This window comes from Amblyraja radiata, chromosome 13, assembly GCF_010909765.2.
Source record: "Amblyraja radiata isolate CabotCenter1 chromosome 13, sAmbRad1.1.pri, whole genome shotgun sequence".
NCBI classification, from domain to species: domain Eukaryota; kingdom Metazoa; phylum Chordata; class Chondrichthyes; order Rajiformes; family Rajidae; genus Amblyraja; species Amblyraja radiata.
Genome location: NC_045968.1, coordinates 55,809,491 through 55,824,386, shown reverse-complemented (window position 1 = coordinate 55,824,386; position 14,896 = coordinate 55,809,491). Strand labels below are relative to the sequence as shown.

The 14,896-nt window shown below is 44.2% G+C and overlaps 1 protein-coding gene across 1 annotated transcript in view; it reads right to left on the bottom strand.

The window, feature by feature from the left end:
• Positions 1-14,896, bottom strand: part of prss56 (serine protease 56) — a 50,104-nt gene that overhangs the window by 20,498 nt on the left and 14,710 nt on the right. The window contains exons 7-11 of the mRNA XM_033031017.1: positions 13,407-13,566; positions 12,195-12,337; positions 8,828-8,987; positions 6,400-6,588; positions 3,197-3,364 (exon numbers count right to left, since the gene is read on the bottom strand). Of these exons, the coding sequence (XP_032886908.1) occupies positions 3,197-3,364; positions 6,400-6,588; positions 8,828-8,987; positions 12,195-12,337; positions 13,407-13,566 (820 nt within the window). The remainder of the gene's footprint in view (positions 1-3,196; positions 3,365-6,399; positions 6,589-8,827; positions 8,988-12,194; positions 12,338-13,406; positions 13,567-14,896) is intronic.

The window sequence follows — 14,896 nt, the reverse complement described above, 5'->3', positions numbered from 1 at the left end:
GCTCCTTCTCATGGCCAATCACCGGTTCACGAGTTGGATGGGGCGCCGGACTTTGCGTGCGATGTCGCGCGGCTCAGGCCAAAACTCCTCAGCTGGCCCGCCGGCTAGGCTTTGTGTGCAGTTCAGCACTCGGGCCAACTCATCATTCACCCAGCCACGGCCGAGTCGGTCAACAATTTACCGTCAGGAATTTGTCCCGTATTTTGACCTTTGTCCCTTTTTTGGGGGTGAGAAAGTTGGCAACCGTAATCTCAGAGTGCATTTGACAAGCCTATTCAAGCCAGGGATTGTTAGATATTTTGGGAAACAAAGTATGTGATGATCAGTGGCAACATGGATCAGCCAAGGACTGTTGAAGTGGCCAAATGGCCAACTGGCCATCCCCTACTTCCATTTCCTGCTATTTTCTTGCAGAGAACAATAAGAAACAGATTAAAACATTTTAAAAGGATTAAAGGGAAAAGATTAAAATGATTAAGAAAAATGATTAAAATAGTGTAACGGAGAATGAAAAGTGACAACAGAAAAAGCAAGACAGGAGAGAAAGGGCAAAAGGGGAGAGCAAAAGGGTTACAGAGAATTTGGAAAGAGAAGGAGAGATAGAAAGATAAAGAATACGAAAAAAGAGAAAAAAAAACCAACAATGCAGTACAAACTAATTTGTTTGCGACATTGTTGGGAGGGATACATTGTATCACTCAAGCAACAATCATTTTGGCCAATTCATAAAATGGAGCTGCCTTTCTGGGATTCTAATGGGGTCACAAGGACTGCAGATGCTGGAATCTAGAGCAAAAGACAAACTGCTGGTGAAACTCAGTGGGTCAGGCAGCATCTGTGGAGGTAACTGAATCGTCGACTTTTCAATCGAAGACTAGTTCTGGTCACCATGCTATGGGAAACATATGACTAATCTAGAGAGGGTGCAGCAAAGATTCTCAAGGATATCGTCTGGACTGAGCATATGAATTATGAGGATTGATTGGATAGGCTGCAACTGCTTACCCTGGAGTGAGGGAAGAAAGGGGTGACCTTACAGAGGTTCATAAAAGTATGAGGGGTATAGACAGATCTTCCTATGTTGAATTGAATACATTTTATTAGTCAAGTATGTATATATACAAGGAATTTGCCTTGGTGCTTTGCTCGCAAGTAACAACACGATATACAGTAGACAATTAAAAATATAACATTATAACTTAAACATGTGAAAAATTAAATAAAATACCAGAGCACAAGGAGGCTACAGACTATTGGCTGTTGAGTAGAGCTTCTGCTCGTGGAAAAAAGCTGTTTTTATATCTGGCATTGGCGCCTGTGGCGACTTTGACAGTCGGAGTTGCCTTCCAGAGGGAAGTGATTGAAAGAGCTTGTGGCCAGGGTGAGAGGGGTCGGAGATGAGCTTACCCAGCTCGCTTCCTGGCCCATGCAGTTTGTCAATGGGGGGAAGGTTGCAGCCGCCAACCTTCTCGGCTGATTGGACGATTCGCTGCAGCCTCCAGATGTCGTGCTTGGTGGCTGAGCCAAACCAGACCAAGATGGAGAAGGTGAGGTCAGACTCTATGATGGCAGTATAAAACAGGACCATCGTTGCCTGTGGCAGATTGTACTTCCTCAGCTGCCGCAAGAAGTACATCCTCTGTTGGGCCTTTTTGACTGTGGAGTCGATGGTAGCCCCCCACTTAAGGTCCCTGGAGATGATGGTTCCAAGGAAGGTTATTGGCTGTGACTGTGGTGTTGTTGATGGTGAGTGGGGGGGGGGCTCTCCTAAAGTCTACAATCAATCCCACTGTCTTAAGAGCATTGAGCTCCAGGTTGTTGCTATGGCACCAGGACACTAGCTATGACACTTCCTGTCTGTAGGCAGATTCCTCCCCATCCTGGATCAGTCCAATCAGGGTTGTGTCATCCGCAAACTTGAGAAGCTTGACAGAGGTGTCTGTGGAGGTGCAGTCGTTGGTGTAGAGAGAGTAAAGTAGAGGGGAGAATACACAGCCTTGCGGTGCTTCTATGCTGAGGGTCTGTGGGTCCGAGATGTGCTTTCCCAGCCTCATATGCTGCTTCCTGTCTGTCAGGAAGTTGGTGATCCACCGACAGAGGGGTTCAGGCAACGTCAACTGGGAAAGTTTGGAGTGTAGTAGCTCTGGCACAATGGTGTTGAATGCAGAGCTAAAATCCTCAAATAAAATCCTTGCATAGGTCCCCTGGTGGCCAAGTTGCTGGAGAATGAAGTGCAGGCCTAGGTTGACTGCATCATCCACTGATCTATTTGCCCGGTATGCAAATTGCAGTGGGTCCAGCAGGGGGTTTGTGATATATTTCAGGTGGGCCAGCACAAGTCTTTCCAGAGTCTTTACAGAGGTCAGTGTGACAGGCCAGTAGTCATAAAGACCAGTAATCCTAGGCTTTTTGGATACAGGAACAATAGTGGAGACTTTGAAGCAGACAGGGACAGTGCAGGTTTGCAGGGACCGATTGAAAATGTCTGTGTAGACTGGTGCCAGTTGTTCGGCACAGAGATTGATGGTAGAGGGGGAAAGATTGTCCGGTCCTGGAGATTTCTGGCTTTTTGTTGTCCTGAATAGCTTTTCCACCTCCTCAATTATTATTGTTAGTGATGGAGAAATGGCCAGACTGATGTTGGGCAGCAAGGAGGGGGTGGGTAGTGGACGAGGGCCCAGTCTTTGCAGACTGGAGTCAGGCTGTAAGTGGGTATGAAGTGGTGATTGGGGAGGAGTGGGTGGGGAAGAGTCCCATCTTTGCAGATTGGAGTCAGGATGTAAGTAGGTGTGAAGTGATGACTCAGATATTAAGCACTTATGGACAGTGGAGATCATGAGAAATGGTTAGGAAAGAACTGCAGATGCTGGTTTACACACCAAAGATAGACACAAAATATTGGAGTAACTCAGCAGGACAGGCAGCATCAATGGAGAGAAGGAATGGGTCGAGACCCTTTTTCAGACTGGTTAGGTGTGAGGAGTGACAGTGAAATCAAGAAGAAGGCTTAGGATAACCTGAAAAACAAACAGCTACTTTGCGCGTTGGCTACTGTTGTTCTGATTGAGTGCGTGTAACAATGGCCAATGATTATTCTTATTCTACCACACTGTGTTCGGCTTGAATGTAAAATGAACATGCAAAATTATAAGCTAACTTTAACAGCCCCACGTAATACCATCAGTTGATATTGTACCTTTCTCATCTTTTGTCAAATACTCTTTTGAAGGGAATATATTTGTGTAAATTTCCTCCACGAATTTTGGGATCGTCTGTGTCAAAAACGAAAAGTCGACTTTACTGCGGATAAACTCTTCGACCGGCTGAAGCAAGTCCAACAGGTTCTGTATAAATGTCGTGATTTCTGTAATATAAAATAAATTAATTGAGTGAGCAATAATAGTTCCCTTAACTAACATTCCTTGATTTAAAATCCTGACGCAGATTTGATAACTGTTCCATGGAAGCCACTATTATTGGCCAAATGGAAGAAACGTGACAAAAAAATGCGTGTAATCTACTACATAGCATAAGACGTGTATTCATCTTATCAGTTGTACAAGCTGACAAAGCTGACTGATGTTATTTTGTAAGCTGAGCAAAACATTAAACCCACAAAAGATTGCAATCCTAGCAGTGATTCAGGGTTACACAAAATTGCTGGGGAAACTCAGCGGGTGCAGCAGCATCTATGGAACGAAGGAAATAGGCGACGTTTCGGGCCGAAACCCTTCTTCAGACTGATGGGGGGTGGGGGGGGGGGGAAAGAAAGAAGGAAAAGGGGAGGAGGAGGAGGAGCCCGAGGGCGGGCGGATGGGAGGGTGGGAGGAGACAGCTAGAGGGTTAAGGAAGGGGAGGAGAGAGCAAGGGCTAGCCAAATTGGGAGAATTCAATGTTAATGCCATAAGGACGCAAGGTCCCCAGACGGAATATGAGGTGCTGTTCCTCCAATTTCCGCTGTTGCTCACTCTGGCAATGGAGGAGACCCAGGACAGAGAGGTCGGATTGGGAATGGGAGGGGGAGTTGAAGTGCTGCGCCACCGGGAGGTCAGGTAGGTTATTGCGGACTGAGCGGAGGTGTTCGGCGAAACGATTGCCCAACCTACGCTTGGTCTCACCGATGTAGATCAGCTGACATCTAGAGCAGCGGATGCAGTAGATGAGGTTGGAGGAGATACAGGTGAACCTTTGTCGCACCTGGAACGACTGCTTGGGACCTTGAATGGAGTCGAGGGGGGAGGTGAAGGGACAGGTGTTGCATTTCTTGCGGTTGCAACGGAAAGTGCCCGGGGAGGGGGTGGTGCGGGAGGGAAGGGAAGAATTGACGAGGGAGTTGCAGAGGGAGCGGTCTTTGCGGAAGGCAGACATGGGGGGAGATGGGAAGATGTGGCGAGTGGTGGGGTCACGTTGGAGGTGGCGGAAATGGCGGAGGATTATGTGTTGTATTTGCCGGCTGGTGGGGTGAAAGGTGAGGACCAGAGGGACTCTGCCCTTGTTGCGTGAGCGGGGATGGGGAGAGAGAGCAGTGTTACGGGGTATGGATGAGACCCTGGTGTGAGCCTCATCTATGGTGGCGGAGGGGAATCCCCGTTCCCTGAGAACAAGGACATTTCCGATGCCCTGGTATGAAATGTCTCATCCTGGGAACAGATACGGCGTAGGCGGAGGAATTGGGAGTAGCGGATGGAGTCTTTACAGGGGGCAGGGTGGGAAGACGTGTAGTCCAGATAGCCATGTGAGTCAGTGGGTTTGTAATGTATGTTGGTCAGGAGTCTGTCCCCTGCGATGGAGATGGTGAGGTCAAGGAAGGGTAGGGAAGTGTCGGAAATCGTCCAGGTGTATTGGAGTGCCGGATGGAAGTTGGTGGTGAAGTGGATGAAGTCAGTCAGTTGTGTGTAGGTGCAGGAGGTGGCACCAAAGCAGTCGTCAATGTTCAGGGTTGTTCAGAGTTAGTTATCTATCAATGCTACCAGAGCCATTGGGATGTCACCCAATCTACACAGTGCCATGGCTACCCATGACTCACTCAACGTATGTGGCAATGAGACTCCAGAGCTGGGCCTGTTCACAATCCTGCTTATGCCCCCCGGTTTTACTCTTGCTTATTGGGATTGTTACAATTTAATAGGTTACAAGTAACTGGTCTGCACAAAATCTTAGAACTAATCAATATCTAGGGAACAAAATAACATAACCCAGGGAGTATAATTAAGATCTCAGCCAGATATCACACCATTGAGTTCTCCCCTTGATGTGCTCTCATTTGGAAGATGGACTGAAATACTTGGTTGGACAAGGAAGTCAGGAACATTGAGCTCCATTTTCTCCACAAGCAGGAAATGAATTTCCAGAGTGAGGCTTTATAGGAGACCTTTTGCCCTTTTTCCTATGGTCACCTGCAGGAGAATATTCGGGTCTTCCAAGGGGATTAAGTTGCGTATGGCAATGTAAATATAGTTTGCCATCACCCTGTCACTGATGATGCAACATTTGAGCCAAATATGGATTGTTTTAAAAAAAATTGTTGTTAATAAGAGTACATTTTATAAAGAGTCCACTATGGAAGCACCTATGACAGAATCACGTTTACTTTTCTAATAATGATTTGGGGGCAGATTCTTACTTGCAATCCCTTTTGCACTTATCTGGTAGAGTAGAATGTGTTTGACTACAATTAAATCATGCAGACTCTAGAATGCGTTGAGGATTTATTTCAACAGTCCACTGATCACTCTCAAAAGGTAACCATTAACCTCAAAACATCTGCAAAAGTCCAAGGTTATAGAAACATAGAAAAATGGGAGCCAGATTAGTGCCTTCAGCTCCTCAAGCCTGCTCCTTCATTCAATACAGTCATGACTGGTCCTCAGCAAAACACAACGTGCTGGAGAAATGTAGTAGGTCCAAACCGAGAAAGTTGCATGTTCATTCCTCCCCAGATGCTGCCCGACCCGTTAAGTTCCTCCACCACTTTGTGTTTTTCTCAAGATTCCAGCATCAGGGCCCTCTGGTATTTCCATGACTGTTCCTCAATACCATAATCCCACTCTCCCCACATGACCTTTGGTGCCTTTTGTTTCTAGAAATCCACCTCATTCTTGATCTTATTTAACAACCTGGTTTCACAGCCCTCCAAGGTAGAGAATTCCACATTTCACCACCCTGTGTGAAGACATGTTTCCTCCTCACAGTTCCAAATGTTTTCACCTCTATCCTTGGTTCTAGATTAATACGGGAGAAACCTCCATCAATGACCGATTAAGTCCCCACCTTCAAACCACTCACCCATGAATAACAAATTCCATAGGTTGACATTCTGCTTATTTTTGATTTTCTCAACTCCCCTGTATTGCAAATTAATTGTATTGTGGAACTGACAGTTCAGCAAGGTAAGCTTACCGCATTTATTCATTCTCATTTTGCATCTTTCCTCAATGCATTGAGCGGAGCCTGAAGCTTCCAGCAGTGGTGAACATAACCTGCTATAAAATGCACAGAGTCGAGAAATCTCAGTCTTTCGTTGTGTCCCCTGCATCATTGAGAGCTTGTGGAAGTCAAAGCAAGTTGGCTCTCGACTTCCAGGCGATTCTGCAAAGACACATTGGTTACTGAAACAATATTACACAGAATCTGTCACATCCTCCAAATGTTACCGCTTAGTTCCTAGACAGGACAGAGAATCAGCATTGAAGTAATTTTTAGGTACACAAAAATGCTGGAGAAACTCAGTGGGTGCAGCAGCATCTATGGAGCGAAGGAAATAGGTAACGTTTCGGGCCGAAACCCTTCTTCAGACTGATGGGGGGTGGCGGGGAGAAGGAAGGAAAAAGGAGGAGGAGGAGCCCGAGGGCTGGGGGATGGGAGGAGACAGCTCGAGGGCTAAGGAAGGGGAGGAGACAGCAAGGGCTAACAAAATTGGGAGAATTCAATGTTCATGCCCGCCGGATGCAGGCTCCCCAAGCGGAATATGAGGTGCTGTTCCTCCAATTTCCGGTGTTGCTCACTCTGGCAATGGAGGAGACCCAGGACAGAGAGGTCGGATTGGGAATGGGAGGGGGAGTTGAAGTGCTGAGCCACCGGGAGGTCAGGTAGGTTCTTGTGGACCGAGCGGAGGTGTTCGGCGAAACGATCGCCCAACCTCCGCTTAGTCTCACCGATGTAGATCAGCTGACATCTAGAGCAGCGGATGCAGTAGATGAGGTTGGAGGAGATACAGGTGAACCTCTGTCGCACCTGGAACGACTGCTTGGGTCCTTGAATGGAGTCGAGGGGGGAGGTAAAGGGACAGGTGTTGCATTTCTTGCGGTTGCAACGGAAAGTGCCCAGGGAGGGGGTGGTACGGGAGGGAAGGGAAGAATTGACAAGGGAGTTGCGGAGGGAGCGGTCTTTGCGGAAGGCAGACATTGGGGGAGATGGGAAGATGTGGCGAGTGGTGGGGTCACGTTGGAGGTGGCGAAAATGGCGGAGGATTATTTGTTGTATGTGACGGCTGGTGGGGTGAAAGGTGAGGACTAGGGGGACTCTGCCCTTGTTGCGAGTGCGGGGATGGGGAGAGAGAGCAGTGTTGCGGGGTATGGGAGAGACCCTGGTGCGAGCCTCATCTATGGTGGAGGAGGGAATCCCCGTTCCCTGAAGAATGAGGACATTTCAGATGCCCTGGTGTGGAATGCCTCATCCTAGGAGCAGATGCGGCGTAGGCGGAGGAATTGGGAGTGGGGGATGGGTCCTTACAGGAGGCAGGGTGGGAAGAAGAAGTAATTTTTACCGACAGTTCTAAAATTGGAAAACTAAATTAGAAAACTTTAGTTAGGTTTTGCAGGGTAAAACATTTACATAGTAAAACCACAGCGCTAATTTCAGTTGGACAATTTTTACAGTTTACACTAAATCTACCTTGAAGTGCACAAGAATTATAAACTGCTGTGATGTGCACTGTGATAGATCGATTCGGGAATTGAACTCTGGTGCTTCTACCTGACGTAATTTCAGGGTTTCCTGTTCACCGCTAAACAGAGATTGCTGATGGCCTGAGACATTGATTTTCAATTACCGGGCGAGGAAACAGGCCCATTGCCCACTATTTCTATGCTGACCATCAAGTGCCTATTGGTACTAATCACATTCATCAGTACTAGGTCTGTAGCTGACTGCTTTGCTGATTCAAGTGCTCATCCAGCTACTACATCAATGATGTAAGATTACTTGCCTCAGGCTGTGTGTTCCTGACTTCAACCTGACTGGGTGAAAAAAAATGTTGCACTAATCCTCTCTGAAACTCTTGGAACTCGACAGCAACGAAAGAGCCTATTTAATCTATTGTTCCAATTCATGAAAGATCTATCCAATTGATCCCTTTCCTCTGTTCTTTCCCAATAGTTCTGAAAATATTTCCTATCTCTTGGATGTTAGCATCTTGTAGATAAGCTAACTAAAGCCTCTGTCCCACTTTCCTGAGTTACTCATGAATTCTCCTGAGATTTCCCCTTGATTCAAACTCGGAGATGCCAGGGGCTATTTTTATTACTCGTGGACATTTTTCAACATGCTGAAAAAAGTCCCAATTTACCTGATGCCCCGAGTACCTATGGCTGGCATTACGAGCTGCTACGAAATGTCTACGGACTCCTACGGCCTCAGATGGACTCGCTACGGACATTCCCCGAGTTTGAATCAAGGGGAAAACTCAGGAGAATTCGTGAGTAACTCAGGAAAGTGGAACAGGGGCTTAAGTCTCTGTACTAAAACATTCACCAGAATTATTTTATTCTCAGCTTGGAATATAATTTTCATGGGGAAGAATGGGGATTATAGCACAAAATATATTTACTTTTCATTTCATTGTTAATCCAGTTGATGAAACTTGGCACCCTGGTGTACACCCCTGGTTTGCCACGCTGGCCACAGCCATCTCCCCAGGAGGTAATTCCATACAGATAATACTGTTTCGACACAGGATTCATGTAGGTCAATGGTCCTCCAGAGTCTCCCTATAACAGGATGAGATAACACACATCTCATTCAAGTACCAACACCTGTGAGTAACAATATTTACTTCTGCCAACTTTATCCCACAAAGGTAACATAGTCCAAATTCCATTGATTTCTTGTATATAATGCAGCCTTGTCAGCGAGTGTATAAAAGCCATTCGCGTACTTGCAACTCTTTGCCACAGCCGGCTGTACAGGTCGTCAGTGGATATTTTTAAGGCAGATAGATTTTTGATTAGTACAGGTGTCAGAGATTATGGGGAGAAGACAGGAGAATGAGGTTAGGAGGGAGAGAAAGCTCGGCCACGATTGAATGGCAGAGTAGACGATGGGCCGAATGGCCTAATTCTGCCCCTATCACTTATGACCTCATGACATAAAGCTGCAGAGCAGTTACAAGGATTCCTGGTGGGTTTATTTCTTGCCATGGGACAGGTTTGTTGAAGCCAATTAGACATAAATATGGACATAGACACAACATGCTGAAGAGAAGAAATGGGTGACGTTTCGGGTCGAGACCCTTCTTCAAACCTGAAATGCCACCCTTTCCTTCTCTCCAGAGATGCTGCCTGTCACGCTGAGCTACTCCAGCATTTTGTGTCTAAATTCGATTTAAACCAGCATCTGCAGTTCCTTCCTACACATAGATATGGACATAATCCCTTTCAAAAAGTCTTATATATTATAATCTGAGGGCAGCACAGTGGCGCAGCAGTAGAGTTGCTGCCTTACAATGCCATAGGCCCAGGTTCGATCCTGACTAAGGGTGCTGACTGCACAGAGTTTGCACATTCTCCCTGTGACCTGCGTGGTTTTTCTCTGGGTTCTCCGGTTTCCTCCCACATTCCAAAGATGTGCAGGTTTGTAGGTTAATTGGTAGGTGCAGGAGTAGGCCATTCGGCCCTTTGAGCCAACACCGTTGATCACCCATGATTGAATGGCGGAGTAGACTTGATGGAACGAATGGACTAATTCAGCTCCATGAAGTTATGAACAAAGGCTGTCTGACCTTCTAACTGCTTCCACCTTTTAAAACGACTTTCTAAATGCTGGCAACACCTAGTCCTGAAATAAACTGAGTGGACTTGCATGAACTTCTTGCACCATAACATTCACAGACAGAACCAGGAATGCCAAATAGTAACATATCATTGCAGACTGCCACATTTTGGATATTATATCCTGAAATATGCTATTGCCAAAATATATTTCCAGCCATTAAGGCTTCTCATAAGTTGCCTAGTATCTAAGCAAATTGTGGTTAGCCCATGAGTCAATAATTAAAATCATTTTAACTTACTGCTTTTATTGTCAGCTATTAAATACTCCTCCATAACTTTGGAGGGTTGTAAAGTAAATGCCTTAAAGGGCTATATTTTAGCATATACGAGATGCCAAATGTATTAAACAGCAACAGAGAGAAACAAATATAAGATACAGTAGGAAGGAACTGCAGATGCTGGTTTAAGTCGAAGGTGGGCACAAAATGCTGGAGTAACTCAGCGGGACAGGCAGCATCTCTGGAGAAAAGGAATGGGTGACGTTTCGGGTCGAGTCCCTTCTTCAGACAGAAGAAGTGTCTCAATCCGAAACGTCACCCATTCCTTCTCTCCAGAGATGCTGAGTTACTCCAGTATTTTGTGCCTACATTAGATACAGTAGTCTGCTTTCAGCAGTATTAGTTTGAATTATCCCTTCTTAGGTGATATAAAATATCCAGTGTACCACACTGAAGTGCTATGTTAATTGTTACTGGACATTTGCTTGTCAACCTTTATTGTTGAGCAGTAGTTTACTGCTCTCTGACCTTGTAACATGTTCTAGTAGTGTTAGATTGACTGCCCAGATCTAGGATATAAAGTAACTGCTTAAACTCAACCAGGGCACATAAAATTGGCATAGGTTTCTCTGAGACTAGAGAAATATTACAAGGAAGACTAATAAATCCTGTCAGCGGTATGTATTTGTTTTAAATAATTTATCCCCTATATTTGATCTGTGATCCAGATAAAACATAAAGATATATGCGTAGGAAGGAACTGCAGATGCTGGTTTAAACCAAAGATAGAAATAACTCAGTGGGTCGGACAGCATCTCTGGAGAGAAGAAAATATATATGTTCCAGGAGGTGCTGTATCAAGGCAAGATGAGCCATTTCCTGTGCATGAAATCATTCCCTAATGAGAAGCCTTATTTGCTGGAAACGATATTGGGAACATTGCTGAGCACATCTACTGGAATATATGTTTTATCTGGATCAGATAAGAAAGTTGGGAGCCAAATCGTTAAAAGCAAAGAAGGATCTATTATGGATATTTTTGCATGTGTGCAGATTGATAATATCATTTTCCATCATTCATTAATCATGCAGAACCATTGATTTATGTGTCCTTCTAGTAACCAAAGCCAAGAACATTACTTCACAACATCAGCCTCATTTTATTAACATGTGTGTTCTCTGACAGAGGGAAAGAAACCATTAAAGCTGATCGCTGTTGTGGATTATTGGAAAACATTGTAAAACATGATATTTGACCCATTATTAGCACATTCATATTAAAGTTACCAACTGTAATTTTGTTTCATTGCTAATAACATTATCATTTTTTTCTTCAGTTAACTTCAAATTTAGGCCGTGTTGTGTCATTGACTTTGAATGACAATCATGCTGTCTCTTTATAGAGTCATAAATGCATTCAGCATGGAAACAGGTCCTTTGGCCTAACTTATCCATGCCGACCAAGATGCCCCATCTACACTAATCCAACCTGCCTGTGTTTGACCCATATCCCTCAAAACCTTTCCTATACATGTACTGACAAAAATGTATTTTAAATGTTATTAAAGTATTTGGCTCAACTACCCTCTATGGCAGTTAATTCCATGTGCCTACCACCCTCTGTATGAAGAAGGTGCCCCTTAGGTTCCTATTAAATATTTCTCCCCTCACCTTAAACCTTTGGTTCTTAGTTGCTCTTCTCTGGGGAAAAGACTGTGTGCATCTATCCTATCTATTCCCCTCATGATCTTATACACTTCTATACGATTAGCCCTCATCTTCCTACGCTCCAAGGAGTTAAGTCCTAGCCTGAGACTGTGCATCTGCCCTATCAATTCTCCTCATGATCTTATACACCTCTATAAGATGTACTGGTTAGGTTTGAGACAGCTACAAATGTAGTCTGATTGTATCATTCCTTCCTTACCTGGCAGGAGTCAACATTGCCCGTTAGGTAACCAGCACAAAACATTTGGTTGGTGACTAGCTCCTTCCCAAGTGCGGATTTACATGTGTTCTGTCCCAGCAAAGGCACTTTTGCTTCTATTAGTACATCTGCATTTGGCCCGTCTGTTTACATGAATAAAACATAATTACCAGTCAACATGTGCCCATTTACATTATTACAGACGCACGATTCTTCCTGCAGTTGAAGGCACTTTCCATGTAGCTTCTGGAGACCTGGTAATATCAACATTGGGCAGCATGGTAGAGCTACTGCCTTACAGCGCCAGAGAATCGGGTCCGATCCTGACTATAGGCGCTGTCTGTACGGAGTTTGTACGTCCCCCCATGACCTACGTGGGTTTTCTCCGATATCTTTGACTTCTCCCACACTCCAAAGAGAGTGCAGGTTTGTAGGTTAATTGGCTTGGTATAAATGTATCAATGTAAAATTGGCCCTGGCATGTGTAGGCTATTGTCCAGCAATCATCGGTCGGTGCAGACTCGTGGGCCGAAGGGCCTGTTGCTGCGCTGTGTCTCTAAAATCTAAAAAAGATTGACATTTTTGTGTGTAAGCTTTCTAATGAAAACAAAAAAACTGTTGCCAATGGGAATGAAGAGGAAAGAGGTGGTTGAATGTTTCATTAGGTGCATCAGGCACTTGAGAGATGTCACAGTTCAACAGTCTCTACGTAAATTATCCCAAACCACCAAGGCACAACTAAGAATTCCTTTCTGTCTGAAATTGGAGTGGGCAGAGTAATAACAGATGAAGCATCATGTAAATAATGGGAAATATTGTACAGAGATGAAAATGGTCAATGTTAGTAGCACATGAGGGGTGGTGAAAATGGCAAGAATGATTTTTAGAAAACTGTTGACTATCAAAATTGAATATTAATAGTATTCAGAAGATAGACACAAAAAGCTGGAGTAACTCAGCGGGACAGGTAGCATTTCTGGTGAAAAGGAATAGGTGACGCTTCGGGTCGAGACCCTTCTTCAGGCTGAGACAAGCTTTTTGTGTCTATTAATGAACAGGTCACCATTACTTAGAAAAATACTTTATGTAAAAAAGCTGAACTTCAAAATGAAATCCATCACCATTTTACACATAGGTTGAGCCCTCCTTAAATGTGGTAATACTTAATTCAAGAGCAATACGACTGTCATTTGATCTTATAATATTCCTCACCTTCATACAGTGAACCCCATCCAGCAATGTAACAGGCTGTTCCAGCAGGCAGCTCCTCAATACTTTCTGGCAGACACACAAAGTTCAAATGCTCAGATATAGCTACAGGTGCTGTCAGCTCCAGGAGGGCAATGTCATTATTGAATGTTCTTTGATTAAACTGAAATAAACAGATATATTATTGTTTGATATTCTAAGGAAGGTACATGGTTCTGTTGCTACTCAAATTGAATTCAGTTTCAGTTTGGTTTAGATCGAAAGTAGACACAGTAAGCTGGAGTAACCCAACGGGTCAGACAACATCTCTGGAGAAAAGGAATAGGTGACGTCTCGGGTCGAGACCGCACTTCAGTTTAGTTTAGTTTATTGTCACGTGTACAGTGAAAAGCGTTTGTTTCGTGCTACCCAGTCAGCAAAAAGACATGATTACAATCAAGCCATTTACAGTGTATAGATACATGGTAAGGGAATAACGTTTAGTGCAAGGTAAACCCAGTAAAGTCCGATAAAAGATAGTCCGAGGGTCACCAATGAGGCAGCTAGAATTTCAGGACTACTCTCTAGTTGCGGGGGGATGATTCTGTTGCCTGATAATAGCTGGGAAGAAACTGTCCCTAAATCTGGAGGTGTGTGTTGTCATATCCCTCTCCCTTTTTTCAAATGTTTCTCACCAAGAATAGGACCTGCTTCTTTGTATTTTATTTGTAAGGTTTAGTCGAGTTGGCTCTATGCAGAACAATAAACCAGCAATATTATCCTGATTTGTGTTAAATGATGCTAAAACGGTTAGTGAACAATGGATAATGGCAATGCATGACTGATACTTTGGGAAAGACTGAGGAATTTTATTTGATGTGCCTTGAAAGATATTACAATAGTAGGGTGTGTAATGGATGATCATTAAATATACAGAGAAGCACAGAATGGGGGAGAATTTTTTTTTTTTTTTAATTCCCCCATGATTACCTGCAAGGTGTTCACGTAGTTTCAGTTATCTCCGCCAAATATAGTAATTAAATAATCATAAAATCTACACATTTACTGTCATCAATGAAACACCAGCCTAGAAGTCCTTTCTTAATCCTCATATGGATCTCCCCGTTTCATTGTCTTACTGTACGTTGAACCAATTGAATGAATAGAAAATACATAAATTCAAAATAGAGAAGGCTGTGGCTATTTAGCCATTTATCCCTGCACTACCATTCAATAAGATCATGATTCATTTTCTATCTCATTGCCATTTCCCTGTCCTGACCGTGTATCCATTGATTCTTTTAAAAATCTGCTGATCTCTTTCTTGTAGCAAACTTTGCCTCCATGACTCACTTGGAAAAATAATTCCAAAGATTTGCTATGGCCTGCACACATGCAGAACTCATGGACTTCATTAACTTCACTACCAATTTCCATCTTGCACTCAAATTCACTTGGACTATCTACGACACCTCCCTCCCCTTCCTTGATCTCATCGTCTCCGTCACAGGAGA